Source organism: Pelophylax lessonae (assembly GCF_965119305.1).
Source record: "Pelophylax lessonae genome assembly, chromosome: 1".
Taxonomy (NCBI): domain Eukaryota; kingdom Metazoa; phylum Chordata; class Amphibia; order Anura; family Ranidae; genus Pelophylax; species Pelophylax lessonae.
The window spans coordinates 808922156-808938339 of NC_138768.1; the positions used below are offsets into that span (position 1 = coordinate 808922156).

Sequence of the window (16184 nt, forward strand, 5' to 3'; positions counted from 1 at the left end):
CTACAGGCTAGACAATGGCACCCTGACTGTCTTTGGACCCATTGTCAGACGCTACGCAGTGGGTCCTGGGTTTCTCCTGGTGCACGACAATATCTGGCCTGATGTGGCGAGAGTATGCAGCCAGTTCGTGGAGGATGAAGGAATTTATACCATTGAATGGCCCCAACGCTCTCCTGACCTAAATCCAATATAACACCTCTGGGACCTTATGTTTCGGTCCATCTGACGCCACCAGGTTTCACCTAAGTCTGTTCAGAAGCTCAGTGATGCCCTGGTCCAGATCTGGGAGGAAATACCCCAGGACACCATCCGTCCTCTCATTAGGAGCATGCCCCGATGTTGTCAGGCATGCATACAAGCACGTGGGGGCCATACAAACTATTGAGTACCATTCTAAGTTGCTGCAATGAAATTTCAGCAAAATGGACTAGCCTGCTGCATCATTTTTTCACTTTGATTTTCAGGGTGTCTTTGAATTTAGCCCTCTGTAGGTTGATCATTGTCATTTCCATCAAACTATGTGGCATCCTTTTATTCCTAACACATTACCCAGTCCATATCAGTATAGATATCCAGCATAATCTTTTTCCCCATTGAGATCTGATGTGTTTTCAAAGTGTTCCTTTCATTTTTATGAGCAGTGTATATAGATTAGGACAAATTATTATTATTATTATTATTATTATTATTATTATTATTATACAGGATTTAAATACAGTAAAACCTTGGTTTGAGAGTAAATTGGTTTAAGAGCGCTTTGCAAGACAAGCAAAATTTTCAAATACATTTTGACTTGATATACAAGCGATGTCTTGATATACAAGTAGCCTCAAGTCACAGCTGAGTATAAAAGAGAAGAGAGGTGCCTCTAAGTGTAGCAATATGGTTACATTTAATGAAGGTTCAACATTTAGCAACTCACATGGTTGATGATAAAGAGGCCCATCTAAGTATGCAGGCATCCGGGGTAAAGCTGTACACATAGACCATCTTCCGCACCGTCATCTACGTCATCCTTTCCATGCTGCTCCTCGCTTTCAGATCGCTTTACTGCAGGGTGGTCTTCCCGGTCAGGATTACAGACTGGCAGCTGGTGGTTCAGAAGATGGTCTATGTGGACAGCTTTACCCCGGATTCCTTCATACTTAGATATGCCTGTTTTATTCATCAACCATGTGAGTTGCTAAATGTTGAACCTTCATTAAATGGAACTATATTGCTACACTTAGAGGCACCTCTCTTCTCTTTGATACTCTGTAGCTCCTGCTGGATTTTGCTTCCAATCTCCTTGTGGAAGTGGCCATTTGTGGATGGACATTTTATAGTTACACAACCTATCACATTGCTATAATCTTTTTCTGTGGACTATAAACTGAAGGATTTATGAATAAATGGTTGTGGAACGAATCATCTGAGTTTCCATTATTTCTTATGGGGAAATTTGCTTTGATATAAGAGTGCTTTGGATTACAAGCATGTTTCCGGAACAAATTATGCTCGCAATCCAAGGTTTTACTGTAGTGCCAACAGTGAGGAGGAAAGAGGGACAGAGGAACCCAAACAAGGGACCATCTTTCAAAATCAGGGGCAGTTGGGGGCTTTGTAGAAGCAGGGGCATGCGCAGTGAATTTGGAAAAGTGTCAACTAGAACTTGTGCTTCAAGTGCTCTTCAAGTGTACAACTTGCCAGTGAAAATGTGCAGCAAGTCAGGTCCCTTTCACACTTGTGTGACCTGAAAGTCACATGACTTTGACACGACTTGAAGCAATGCCTGTGTAATCGTCAGGTCTTTGGACCTCAAGTCGCATTAAAGTCGGACCAAAGTAGTGCAGGGACTACTTTGAAGTCACTGAGACTTGAGGTTGCACAGATATGAACGGTACTCATTGGAAATCATGGGGTAAAGACTTGTCATGAGATTTTGCAGTTCCAAGTCACAGAACAAATCGCACAAGTGTAAAAGGGGCCTTAACAAGACTTGCAATTCAACACTGCCACAAATTTGTGGCAAGTTATCTGGGATCTTATCCCAATGATGTCAATTGGATTGCATCGCAGCGTTTGCACCGACACAGATGCTCCTCCCAATTTAACATATGTGCGGGTGCGCAGACACGAATGTAACACTTCTTGCGTTCAGGGTTGTGCAGCCACATTGCACGGATCGTAAATTGGGAGCAGCGTCTGTGTCCATGCAACCACTGTGCTGCTTCCCAACTGACATCAGTGGAACAGGAAGCATGGAACACCTGCCCATACGGGTAAACACGAACACATTGATACGCCCTGTGCGAATGACGCAGAAATGTTCAATTTCTAATATTTGAGAACTAATTTTCTTTGAAGATACGTTGCCATGTTCTTCTCCTGATGCCAAACATACAAAAAGTAATTCATTTTATTTTTTATGTAAACTATAGCCTATAACCACTTGCGGACCGCCCACCGTACATTTACGGTGGCCACTCTGCGCCAGATCACGTAGCTAGTACATGATCTGACACTTCCGGGTCTGGGGCTGCACACGCGCTGCTGGCCATCCACTGCTGCTGTGATCACACAAGGCGGGAGCCCAGCGAAAGATACCGCAGACTCACCGTCCGCCAGCACCTGCCGATTACACAGTATACAGACGGAATGGTATTCTGCCTATGTAAACAAGGCGGATTGTGGTTCTGTCAGAAGGGAAGGTATTGATTCTGTGTTTCTGCAAAACAGGGACATGGATCAATGCCTTCCCCTAGTCAAAGCACCTCCCCCACAGTGAGTGATCACAACCTAGGCACACAGTTAACCCTTTGATTGCCCCTGATGTTAACCCTTTCCCAGCCAGTGTTATTAGTACAGTGACAGTGCATATTTTCGAGTCACTAGTATTGGTGTCACTAGTCCCCAAAAAAGTTTTAAAAAGTGTCAGTTAGGTGTCCGGTTTGTCCACTGTAGTATCACAGTCCTGCTATAAGTCACCGCTATTACTAGTAAAAAATAAATAAATACAAATGTAGAACAATTCCCAGCATAGGTGCTGGCTGTGGGTCCCAGGTGCAACATAAATACCTTTGAACGTGTTTCTCCAAGTGTGAGCACTGAGACAATGACCAGTCCAGTATCTTTGGTTTTTTTTGGTTTATTTAGGAACTTGGATGGGAGAAGGGATGAGTGGGATACTCCTGCAACTGAACTATGCACAACTTGACGGGGACTCTGAATAAATGCTGCTTAACGCTGATTAGCGCTGGCTTGATGCTGGTTAACGCTGGCCGGATGCCGGTTAACGCTGACTTGATGCTGTAACTTCCCTTTTTACTGCGGAAGTCCCTTTTTAGCTCCCTGAGGTACTCTCGCCCAAGGTAGCTACTTGTACACCTTTGCTGCACTGCTGAATGCTTCAGGGCCCACACTGGCACCCCCTTTCACTTCCCTATCTTCAGGGCTTTGAACACTTGACACCCCCTTTCACTGCCAATACTTCAGGTTAGCTGGCTCCTGGATCCCCTTGACCTTCTGGAGTGGTCCCCTTTCCTAGGCAGACCCCCTGGGCAGATCTTCAGTACTCATGCTACTGTTTTTCCAGAAGACTTCTGCCCAGCAGCTCCACTCAGTCAGCAACACTCTGGATCCTTCTCTGCAGCTCAGCTCAACCTCTTCTCCCCTTAGGCCGACTGCCTGGAACCCCTTCACTCGCTGACAGGAGGAGAGACAGCCGTCACCTCCTCCTGGGACCGACGCTCCCGCCAAAAGACGCTCTGTCACATGCTCCCCACAGATTTATATCCAATCCCAGGGTGCATTGGGGTAAACCCCGCCCACTGAGACAGTCATAAACCCTGATAGCAAATTGCCGTGGTATTTGGCCCATACCCCTGACTAATATTCTAATAAGAAAAAAAGATGGGAAGAGGGAGGATCACATATATCACACAATTTGTCTAAAACATATCTTTATTGTACACATATTGGATAAAAAATTTACATCAAAGGGGAATGATTCCCATATATGACGTAAATAAAACAAAACAGAAATGCATATGTAGAAATAAATTCCGGTGTGGGAATGCCGATACTTGGTATCAGAAGATGGTAATAGGGTCTCTCAGGGCTACTCCAAGAATGGGTGCAGGTACTCCCCTCTTCTGAGTCACCCCTTGTCTCCACCCCCTACCCACCTCCGAGCGCTTTCCTTTGGTTCCCACCTCCCAGTACCCCCCCTTTTAGAGAATACAGAACCAAGTATCATGTTGTGGTTCTAGGTAATTTGTAAAGAATTTGTTAATGATAACTAGAAAAGCAGTAATATAGATCCCCTGGAATCATCAGCAATAGATCCCCCCCCCAACAATAGATCCCCAGCAAAAATAAATCTTCCCCTGCAACAATAGAAAAAACAGTAAAATAGATCCCCTGCAATCAGCAACAATAGACCCCCAACAACAATAAATCCTCCCCTGCAACAATCGCCCCCCCCCCTCCAATAAATCCTCCCCTGCAACAATAGACCCCCTCAACAACAACAATAGCCCCCAAGCAACAATAAATCCTCCACTGCAACAGTAGCCCCCCCACAACAAAATGCCCTCCAGCAACAATAGATTCACCCCAGCAACAATAGATCCCCCAGCAGCCAGCATCAATAGGCCATTCAGCTCACCCCACTGACCCCAGCACCCCTTTGCCATTGCATACATTAAGACTGGAGGTGCCGGAACTGCATTCCCCCGCGTTCCCGCTGAAAAAAAGCCCTGGGGTCTCTGATGGAGCACGGTCTAAGGGTCCCCAGCAAGCCGACGCGTTTCGCACAAGGCTTCCTCAGGGTCAGAGAGACCAACACAGACTGATATTTCCCAATGCAAATCGGATCATAGCAGACAAGGCAGACTTATGGATAGAACAATCGGGCTCTCCATAAATAATAATATTGCGGTAATCATCACAAAGCCATATTAAAGTAATGATTCTGTAGTCTTCAAGAAGGAAAAGTGCATATGCGAATACTCGCATCTAAATTGAGACTCCCATTAACTTGGACCGTAAGAACCTTGGTGACTACTCAATATATCACAGTGACAACATACAGCCAGAGTGCATGGGGGCCTCTCATTGGGGCACTATATATCCAAATATCCTGTATCTTATACACGGCTAGGCCTTCCAACTATAAATCATCCAGTAATATCATGAGGCAGGTATATTCAAAGTGGGTTCCAACTAGTCAGTTTGCCACAGCAGCCGACCCATGAGCTACCAGGCAAAATAAGCCTGTAGCGTGCTTGTATCCGGAATGCCTGCCAGTCATAAACCCTGGTGTGCCATTGGCTAGGTTTCCTCCACTGACCAACAAGATCCCTCATTGGATACAGTGGGGAGACTCCCCAGACTCAATAGACACACCTGGAAATATGTGACAGCTAGCTAACAATTCAGGCCCTCCTGATAAGCAGACAGGGCCACCTATACATTTTCCTAGCACCTACCTAGGAGGGTGCTAAACAAATATCCCACAGTTTGTAGACGCTCTAACTTATGTGCAAACCAATCAATATTCGCTTATTGGCATTTTACCAATAATATGTAGCAGAATACATATTGGCCTAAACTGATCAAGAAATTTGATTTTTTACATTTTTTATTGGATGTGTTTTATAGCAGAATGTAAAAAAATATTGTTTTCTTTTTCAAAATTGTCCGTCTTTTTTTGTTTATGGCGCAAAAAATAAAAACCGCAGAGGGGATCAAATACCACAAAATAAAGTTCAATTTTTTTTTGTGTACAGCGTCGCACGACCGCGCAATCGTCAAATAAAGTAACTCAGTTCAGTTTCGCAAAATATGGTCTTGTCAGGAAGGGGGGTAAACCTTCCGGAGGTCAAGTTGGTAATATCTAGTTATCTACAGTCTATGGGGTTTATTTATCAATGTTTTCACCCAAGATTCACACAGCTTTCACTCATTTTTTCACATAAAATAAAAGTTAAAAAGTTGTGTGAGTCTTGGGTGAAAGGATATTTGTATGTGTTCAGTTGTGCGTTTTTCTCTAGGCCCAGCTATTTCCTTACAGTCCCTAACTGGCCGTGTCCCCTAGGTTTTTTTTTTCCTCTCCTTTTCAACTTTTCTCTTCCTCACAGCAACGTCAAGTTCAACGTCGCCTATTGGCCGCTGTCTCAGCTAGCATCCCCACTGTCACGGGCACTTTACATGACCAATCGGCACCCAGCGCCTACTTAACATGCATAAATCCCTCCAATCGCCCTCCGAGCGGGCGTGGCTCCGCACGCTGTTGCTAAGCTTCGGCATCTCAATCGTTACCATCCCTTCTCAGTAGTTGATTGGGATCTGTCAACATTCTCTTGGACTCTCCTCCCCCTTTTCGGCGTTCCGCCCCTCCTGGCGTGACGTTCGGCTCTGCCATTCGTTAACAAGAAAGCGAAAACCACGCCTCCCCGCCGCCTTCGTTCTGCTATTGGCCCCGACGCACGCCTGTCACTCCCTGTGTCAATCGGAGCTGTGCTGCCGTTTAGATGGGCTAAGAAGTCCCTAAAAAGCGTCTGAACTCCTTGTAGTTCGTCCCACTTCGTCTTGTTTTCATTTTTTTTTCCTTTTTTTCCCCAGCCGGAAGAGTTTTTATTTTTATCAGTAGAGATAATCTAGTTTTACATTTATATATATTATATATATACATCTATTTATATACACTCAACCATGGAGTTGAACTCTCTGTTAATTCTTCTGGAGGCAGCTGAATATTTGGAGAGAAGAGACCGAGGTATTTGACTTGTCAGTGGCTGGGGGGTGCTTGTCTTTTGGGGATGGGAGTGGGGGGATGGGGAGGGGGGGTCTGTTTTGATGGTAGATGGGTGGAGGGGGGGGGGGGTCTGTGATGGTGACACTGCAAAGTCATCCTCCACTCACTTCTACTACATGGTTGTCTGTCCATAGGACTGTGCACAATGCATGTGCTGCAAAACTATGCACACCCCCAGGGGCTCCCCTATACTGACCTGATATGTCATAGATACACACAATGTGCCTTCCTTTTATCATTGCATGCACCTCCTTTGCCTTCTGCAACCCCCCCGCCGATCTAGAATGATCTCTAAAGACCCGGCTTTATTGCACTTTCCTTGTGCAAACCCTTGCTTTTATAGTCCAGGCTTTAGTGCACTTTTCTTGTGCAAACCCCAGGTCCAAATTTGTCTTTATAAAAATCCGGCTTTATTGCACTTTCCAAATGCAAACCCCACATCTGTATTAGCCTTAAAGATTCGGCTTTATTGCACTTTCCCATTGCAACCCCCACATCCAGTATTTGGCTTAAAGATTCGGCTTTATTGCACTTTTTCCATGCAAATCTTAGATCTAAAATTATTCTTAAAGATCCAGGTTATTGCACTTTCCCAATGCAGACCTCAGATAAAGAATTATCTCCAAATGTCGGCCTTCATTGCACTTTCCCAGGGCAACCCTCAGATATAGAATTATCCCCAAATATCGGCCTTCATTGCACTTTATGATTGCAAACCCCCAGATCTAGAGCTTTTGTTAAAGATACAGCCTTATTATACGTTTGCAATAAAGATCCCAATGCAAGCCCCAGATTTAGATTTATCCCTAAAGATTTGGCTTTATTGCACTTTTTCCATGCAAATCTTAGATCTAGAATTATTCTTAAAGATCCAGGTTCATTGCACTTTCCCAATGCAGACCTCAGATATAGAATTATCTCCAAAAATCGGCCTTCATTGCACTTTATTATTGCAAACCTCAGATATAGATTTATCCCCAAATATCGGCCTTCATTGCACTTTCCCAATGCAGACCTCAGATATAGAATTATCTCCAAATATCGGCCTTCATTGCACTTTCCCAATGCAGACCTCAGATATAGAATTATCTCCAAATATCGGCCTCATTGCACTTTCCCAATGCAAACCTCAGATATAGAATTACCCCCAAATATCGGGCTTCATTGCACTTTCCCAATGCCAACCTCAGATATAGAATTATCTCCAAATATCGGCCTTTATTGCACTTCCCCAATGCTAACCACAGATATACAATTATCCCCAAATATCGGGCTTCATTGCACTTTCCCAATGCAGACCACAGATATAGAATTATCCCCAAATATCGGCCTTCATTGCCTTTTCCCAATGCAAACCTCAGATATAGAATTATCCCCAAATATCGGCCTTCATTGCACTTTCCCAATGCAGATCTCAGATACATATAGAATTATCTCCAAATATCGGGCTTCATTGCACTTTATGATTGCAAACCCCCCAGATCTAGAGCTTTTGTTAAAGATACAGCCTTATTATACGTTGCAATAAAGATCCCAATACAAGCCCCAGATCTAGAATTATCCCTAAAGATCTGGCTTTATTGCACTTTCAAAATGCAAACCCCAGATCCAGTATTAGCCTTAAAGATCCAGCTTTCTTGCACTTTCCCAATGCAGACCTCAAATTTAGAATTATCCCTAAAGATCCAGCTTTATTGCCTTTTTACTATTGCAAACCCCCAGATTTAGAATTATGCTTACAGATCCTTTATTGCACTTTCCCAATGCAAACCCCAGATGCAGAGTTATCTCCAAAGATCGGGCTTTATTACACTTTACTATTTCAAACCCCAGATCTAGAGTTTTTGTTAAAGATACAGCCTTATTATACTTTGCAATAAAGATCCTAATGCAAACCTAGGATCTAGAATTATCCCTAAAGATCTGGCTTTATTGCACATTTATAATGCAAACCCCAGATCCAGTATTAGCCTTAAAGATCCGGCTTTATTACACTTTCCCAATGCAAACCTCAGATTTAGAATTATCCTTAAAGATCCAACTTTATTACACTTTCCTAATGCAAACCCCAGATCTAGAATGATCTCCAAAGATTGGGCTTTATTGCACTTTACTTTTGCAAACCCCCAGGTCTAGAGCTTTTGTTAAAGATACAACTTTATTAGACTTTGCAATAAAGTCCGATCTATAGAATTAATTCTAGATGGGGGTCTGCGAAATCAAAGTGTAATAAAGCCGTATCTTTAATAAAAGATCTAGATCTGGGGGTTTGCTATAGTAAAGTGCAATAAAGCCTGAATAACAGAGATAATTCTAGATTGGGGGTCTCCAAAATCACTTTCCTATTGCAAACCCCAGATCTAAATCTATTGTTGAAGGTCTGGCTTGATTGCACGTTTTGCAAATCCCAGATCTCGAATTATAAAGACCCAGCTTTATTGCACTTTCTTATTGCAAACCCCCCAGATCTAGATTGTTAAAGATCCGGCTTTGTTACATTTTGATTTTGCAGAATGATCATTTAAGAGCCAGCTTATGTGCACTTTCCTATTGCAAACCCCATAAATATCTTTTTTTTTCTTTTTAACAGTGCAACCAAATGTATCTTTAAAGATCCAATGTGATTGCACTTTTCTTCTGCACCCCCCCCCCCTTCTATATCAGTTGTTGTTTCTTGCGCTTTTGCAGATCCCTGATCCAGAATGATCTCTATGGACCTAGACTTTATTGTACGTTGCTTCTGCAAACTAATGATCCAGGATTATAAAGATACAGCTTTATTGCACTTTTTTATTGCAAACCCAAGATCTAGATCTGTCTAAAAAGATCTGGCTTTATTACACTGTGTACACAGCACATCCTAGACTCAGTTCACAATGATGTAACGCATTTATAAGAAGCTATAGTTGCAGTCATGTGACCATGATTTTCAAATCTGCAAAATAACTGTCACTTTTTTTTTTTCTCTTGAAAGATAACTTATGATCCATGTTTTTTATATTATGTTGTGTTATGTTGTGTTACACACAGATCCTGATGTGCGTGAGATCCTCATGTGTGTGGACATGTCAGAGATAACCTGGAGCTGTGTCATGACATTGTGTGTAAACATCAGATAACCTGCATGTGTACTGTAGGTGTATGGGCCGGGCAGGGTGGAAGATGTTTGCATTGCACATTGGTGCACATGGCACGCTGCAAGTTGATACATTCGCACATTCCGAGCTCTTTGGTAAACACAGCTGATCAAGCATGAAGTATGTGCAGTAACATGTGCGGAGACATGTGCTCGGCTCGCACCGCATTGTAATACGGGGATATGCATTGTCTGGTGTATGATGAGATTGTCATATTTGCACACGTTTGGGGGGGGTTGATGTCACATGCCTGTGTTTGTTTTACTCAGCTGTCAATCAGAAGGAGTGACATCACCCCTCTCTGTCAGTTCAGGTGGGGTGGGGGGGATCATGTGAGATGTAAACTCATCGTTGGTGCATTTTATACTTCTTTCCTCATCATAATAAACAGATATCCTCTTCTTTTATTTTTGTTTTGCAGAAGCAGAACATGGCTATGCATCCGTTTTACCTTTTGACAGTGATTACTCCTTGAAAAAAACCAAAGCAGCCTCACTAAATAGAAAATCGCAGAATAACAGGTAACTAGAGACCCCCCCCCCCACTCCACTCCTTCCCCTGCAGCCCCCCTGACAACTGAGAGATCCTGTGCAATCCATGGGGGAGGTGCTGGGGGCCGTCGCCATTTTTCCCTGCCTGGGCTTGGCTCTGTTTTGATCTCATATAAACACTGCCACGCGTACACCATGCATGCAAGTCCTGCTCTACTCTCCCCTGTTGCTCGCTCTCACACATACAGGCAGAATGCATTCCTCCTCTCTACTTACACACATACACACTGGCTTCCTGCACTGCACTGGATCACTCCCATACAATTCCAGCACACCCCCCCCCCCCCCCCCAACCTCCTGTACTTGTACACAATCTTTGCTGCTGTCCTCTCCCAACTGATCTCACACAGATAACTTCTTCCACGTTCTCCATACACGCCTTGTGTACAACTTCCTAAAATAAAACGCCGGGCTAAGTGCATGGAGTGTGCACAGCGTGGATTGCAACAGGCAAATCGACCTTCCTGTTTGTGCTTTTATCATTGGTCGTTGCTGTTTGGTCAACCCTTTCTGCTGTTTGTTTCTTTGTTGACATGTCTTTTGGATGGTGCCTTACTTTTCGTTACTTTGCAAATGTGTATCTCAACTGGCTGTCAATTTGGGTGAAAACGTTTCTTTTTGTATCTTGTACACTTGTTACATTGTTGCATTTTAATGCACGTGATGTTCAATGATGTAAGTTGATCCACTTCAAATCCTAAAAGGGAAAAAAAGCGTGTCAACACACGTCAATAATATGTGTTGAAGCGCAAAACAATCACATATTGATGCATGATAAAACATTTCTTTTTGCATCTTGTACACTTGTTACATTGTTGCATTTTAATGCACGCGTTATTCAAGGGCTGTAAATTAATCCACTTCAAATCGTAAAAGGGAAAAAAAGCATGTCAACACACATCAATAACATGTGTTGAAGCGCAAAACAATCACATATTGATGCATAATAAAACGTTTCTTTTTGTATCTTGTACACTTGTTACATTGTTGCATTTTAATGCACGCATTATTCAATGGCTGTAAATTAATCCACTTCAAATCCTAAGAGCCCATTCACACTAGCGCGACTTGTCAGCCTGACAAGTCGCGCTCGGTCGCGGTCCATTGATTAGCACAGGACCCGTTCTAAGAAGAGCGACACAAGTCGCTCCGACTTAGAAAAAAGGTCCTGTACTACTTTGGGGCGACCTGGAGGCGACTTGCATAGACTTCCATAATGTGAAGTCTCTGCAAGTCGCGGTGCACAGCAGTGCACGCGACTTCACAGGACGCCCCCCAAAGTCGTGTCGTGCTAGTCTGAAAAGCAGGTCAACACACGCTAATAACACATGTTGAAGCTCAAAACAATCACATATTGATGCATGATAAAAAAAAACGCAGCTCTATGCATGAGTTGCAGCACCCTAAAGCACATGTGTCCAACTTGCCATAATAAAAATAAGGGGTGATGCAGTAAGGCTATTGTGACACATGTCTGGTAGTGTGGATGTAGTCAGGAGCCTTGCACCATATTCATAGAACCAATGCGACATATACATTGTTAGTACCAATGCCTGCAACAGATAAACGGCGTTGTTATTTGCGACACTTTTGCTGCATGACACTATTGTTGTCACATAAATAATGGCATATCTGTTATAGGGAAAGCAAAGGTACATGAGGCTTCTTCAATATTGGAGTAAATCGTGCTGCACCTTTAAGTATTGTGCAACATAGCAAGTTGCACCATTTTTCACACCACTGTGAGACAGATTTCTAATGAGTGTCTGTTCATGATTTTCCCAGAATGTGTCTGTTCCCATCTCAGCGCTACAATTCAGTGCGTTCTATGCATGTGTTTATGCTTCCAGAAATGACAGGTAGGTGTCCTATGCAGCTGCAGCCAGCAGACTATTAGAAATCAATAACAGGCTGAAACACACAGTGGGACTTATTTACTAAGACTGGAGAGTGCAAAATCTGGTGCAGCTGTGCATGGTAGCCAATCAGCTTCTAACTTCAGCTTGTTCAATTGGTCTTTGACAAAAAAAATCCTGGAAGCTGATTGGTTTCTTTGCAGAGCTGCACCAGACTTTGTACTCTCCAGTTTTAGTAAATCAACCAGTGTCTGAACAGAATCTGTTAAAAAGCAATGAAATGGTGACAAACGCAGTATCTGCAGGGACCTTGCTGCAACCAGAAGACACTTAAAAGTCAATGACAGGCTGACAGACGCAGCATCTGTACAGATCTTCAGCAAACCAGTAGACTGTTAAAAATCAATGACAGGCTGATAGGCGCAGCATCTGTAGGGCTCTTCCAGAAACCAGCAGACTCTTAAAAGTCAATGACAGGCTGATAGGCGCAGCATCTGTACAGATCTTCAGCAAACCAGTAGACTGTTAAAACCAATGACAGGCTGATAGGCCCAGCATCTGTAGGGATCTTCCTGGAACCAGCAGACTCTTAAAAGTCAACGACAGGCTGACAGACGCAGCATCTGTACAGTTCTTCAGCAAACCAGTAGAGTGTTAAAAAACAATGACAGGCTGATAGATGCAGCACCTACATAGATCTTCCCACATCCAGCAAACCGTTAAAATCAATGACATGCTGACATTCACAGCATCAGCACGGATCTTCCCAGCAGACTGTTAAAAATCAATGACAGACTTATATATGCGGCATCTGTACCTCATTTCTGCATCCAGCAGACTGTTAAAGTCAATGACAGGCTGACAGACGCAGCTTCTGTACAGATTTTGAGCAACCCGGCAGACTGTTGAAAAACAATGACAGGCTGACAAACGCAGCACCTACATAGACCTTCCCGCAGCCAGCAAACCGTTAAAATCAATGACATGCTGGCAGTCACAGCATCTGCACAGATCTTCCCGCAAGCAGCAGGCTATTAAAAATCAATGACATGCTGACAGATGCAGGGTCTGTTTGGATCTTCCCGCATACTAAAGAGTGTTATAAATCAATGACAGGCTTACAGATGCAGCATCTGTACCTCATTTCTGCATCCAGCAGACTGTTAAAAATCAATAACAGGCTGACAGGGGCAGAGTTTGCACAGATCTTCTTGCATCCAGCAGACTGTTACAATCGTTGACAGGCGCAGCGTCTGCACAGATCTTCTTGCATCCAGCAGACTGTTAAAATCATTGACAGGTGCAGCATCTGCACAGATCTTCTTGCATCCAGCAGACTGTTAAAATCATTGACAGGTGCAGCATCTGCACAGATCTTCTTGCATCCAGCAGACTGTTAAAATCATTGACAGGTGCAGCATCTGCACAGATCTTCTTGCATCCAGCAGACTGTTAAAATCATTGACAGGTGCAGTGTCTGCACAGATCTTCTTGCATCCAACAGACTGTTAAAATCATTGACAGGTGCAGTGTCTGCACAGATCTTCTTGCATCCAACAGACTGGCATAAATCATTGATAGGCTGACAAATGCAGGGGCTGTACAGATCTTCTTGCACAACCGAGCATTTACATCCAAGTTGGGAAGGAGGTATGGCCCTGGTCGCAGAAGGAGGATGGTCCAGGACCATGTACGGATGTATGTTGCTTGGACTTGGGGAAAAAGCCGCTCCTGTCATTGATTTTTAACACTGCTGGCAGCAGCTGTACAGAGCGCATCTCACTCCCGGGCACATAAACATTACGGTATGCACCCCCAGTGCTCTCGTTATTGAGCCCTTACATTCATTTTGATGTGTTGGCAATGGATATTAACAAACCTTGGTTAATGGTTGTTAACTCTATCCACTTCAAATGTGTCCATACATGTTAGTAACGCATGCAGATGCACAAACAAAATGCATGTTTACGCATGACAACGCATCTGCCTAATGCTACAGAAATATGCATCTTTATGCAGACGCATAGATCTAAATGGGTCCTTAATAATCTACCCTGATTTCAGAAAGTGGTGGAGAGAACTCAAACCTTCGTGCTGTAATGCTACTATGATCCAGCGTCACAATGTCTTTAATTAAATCCACGTCACAACTCGCTGATATTGGCCAAATAAGCCTGCAGTGTTTTTCTAAGCTGCTAAGGAATTGTGATCCTATCATATTTTTTTTTTTTTCTCATGTCAAGTTGCATTGCTGCGGTCACAATCCGGTTATATTTGGTAAATCTGAACTTTAGTGAGATATTGCTTTTCATTTTAAAGAGCCATTAGGAGTGTTTTTTTTTTTTTTTTTTTGCATGCAGTGGTATTAGGATAACAATGTTCCTGCCAAACCCAGAAAAGAAAAAAAACATGGCCTAACAAAGACTTTTACTGCAGGGAAACTGTTTTACTTTTTTTTTCTTTCTCTCTTTTGTTTTTTTTTTACTCTTTACAATATGCTAGAGGTGGATTGCACTCCTAAAACATATATAAATATATATATATATATACAGTGTGTATATACAGTGTATGTATATATATTATATGTATATATACAGTATATATGTATATGTGTGTGTATATATATATATATATATATATATATATATATATATATATATATGCATATAGTGTGTATATATATTATCTTTATATATTATATTTATAAAATATCTGTATATTATATATACTGTATATATCAAGTGTGTGTGTATATTAAATTATATATATATATAATATAATATATATAATATAATTATATATATATAATATCTGTCAGTTTTGCATAGGTGTTGTCTGACTGAAGACAATAGATTTGTACTTTTCTGCTCATAATATAGCGATTCCTGAGTGATCACAGTTCAGCATTTAGTTATAGGGTTGTTATTGTTTGGAACCTTTACTTGTGCTGCCTTTATAATACAAAGCCTTTTTTGTGACTAGTGCTTGTTGAAGTGACATAGAATTATGACAAGGGGGGTATATTGCTCTTCCATAGGTGGATCTGGAGCATACAGTTATATGTTCTTTATATACCATGCCAATGTACAGAACAGTTGTATGTTTATATTCGTTGGGGCGTAATTGACTCTCGGGGGAATTTACTAAAACTGGAAAGTGCGGACTCTGGTGCAGCTGTGCTTAGAAACCAATCAGTTTCCAGGTTTTATTGTCAAAGCTTACTTACCATAATTGAACAAGCTGAAGTTAGAAGCTGATTGGCTACAATGCACAGCTGCACCAGATTGTGAGTGCTCCAGTTTTAGTGAATCTCCCCCTCAGTGTTTCTATGGACCAGGTTTCGGGGCACCACGTCTGCTACAGTTGAATACCTTTACAGCCCATTCAGACTGGCGCGATCCGACTTCGAGGGGCGACCTGTGATGGAAGTCAATGCAAGTCGCTCCCAGGTCGCCCCAAAGTAGTACAGGACCCTTTTTCTAAGTCGGAGCAACTTGAGTCGCTGCTATTAGAACGGGTCCTGTGCTAATCAATGGCGAGCGACCGAGCGCGACTAGTCAGGCTGACAAGTCACCTGACAAGTCGCGCTAGTCTGAATGGACTCTTATTTGTAGAATTGTCTTGGCAAGGTAGGTTGCCAGGTCTTTTCTCAACCTTCCCAATTGGCCAGGCTGGATACCAGTATGTAGTATGTTATACTACGCCAATTTTTACGCAATGGAGGGGATTTACCAAATCCGGAGCACTCAGAATCTGGTGCAGCTATGCATAGCAGCCAATCAGCATCTAACTTCAGCTTGTTCAGTTAAGCTTTGGCAATAAAACCTGAAAGCTAATAGGT

At 42.7% G+C, this 16184-nt stretch overlaps 1 protein-coding gene across 2 annotated transcripts in view; it reads left to right on the forward strand.

Annotated features, from left to right (window-relative positions):
• Positions 1 to 6520: 6520 nt before the first annotated feature.
• Positions 6521 to 16184, forward strand: part of MXD4 (MAX dimerization protein 4) — a 131918-nt gene continuing 122254 nt past the window's right edge. For both annotated transcript variants that reach the window (XM_082244011.1, XM_082244012.1), the window contains exons 1-2: positions 6521 to 6760; positions 10358 to 10457. In XM_082244011.1, the coding sequence (XP_082100137.1) occupies positions 6697 to 6760; positions 10358 to 10457 (164 nt within the window). In that variant the 5' untranslated portion in view covers positions 6521 to 6696. The remainder of the gene's footprint in view (positions 6761 to 10357; positions 10458 to 16184) is intronic.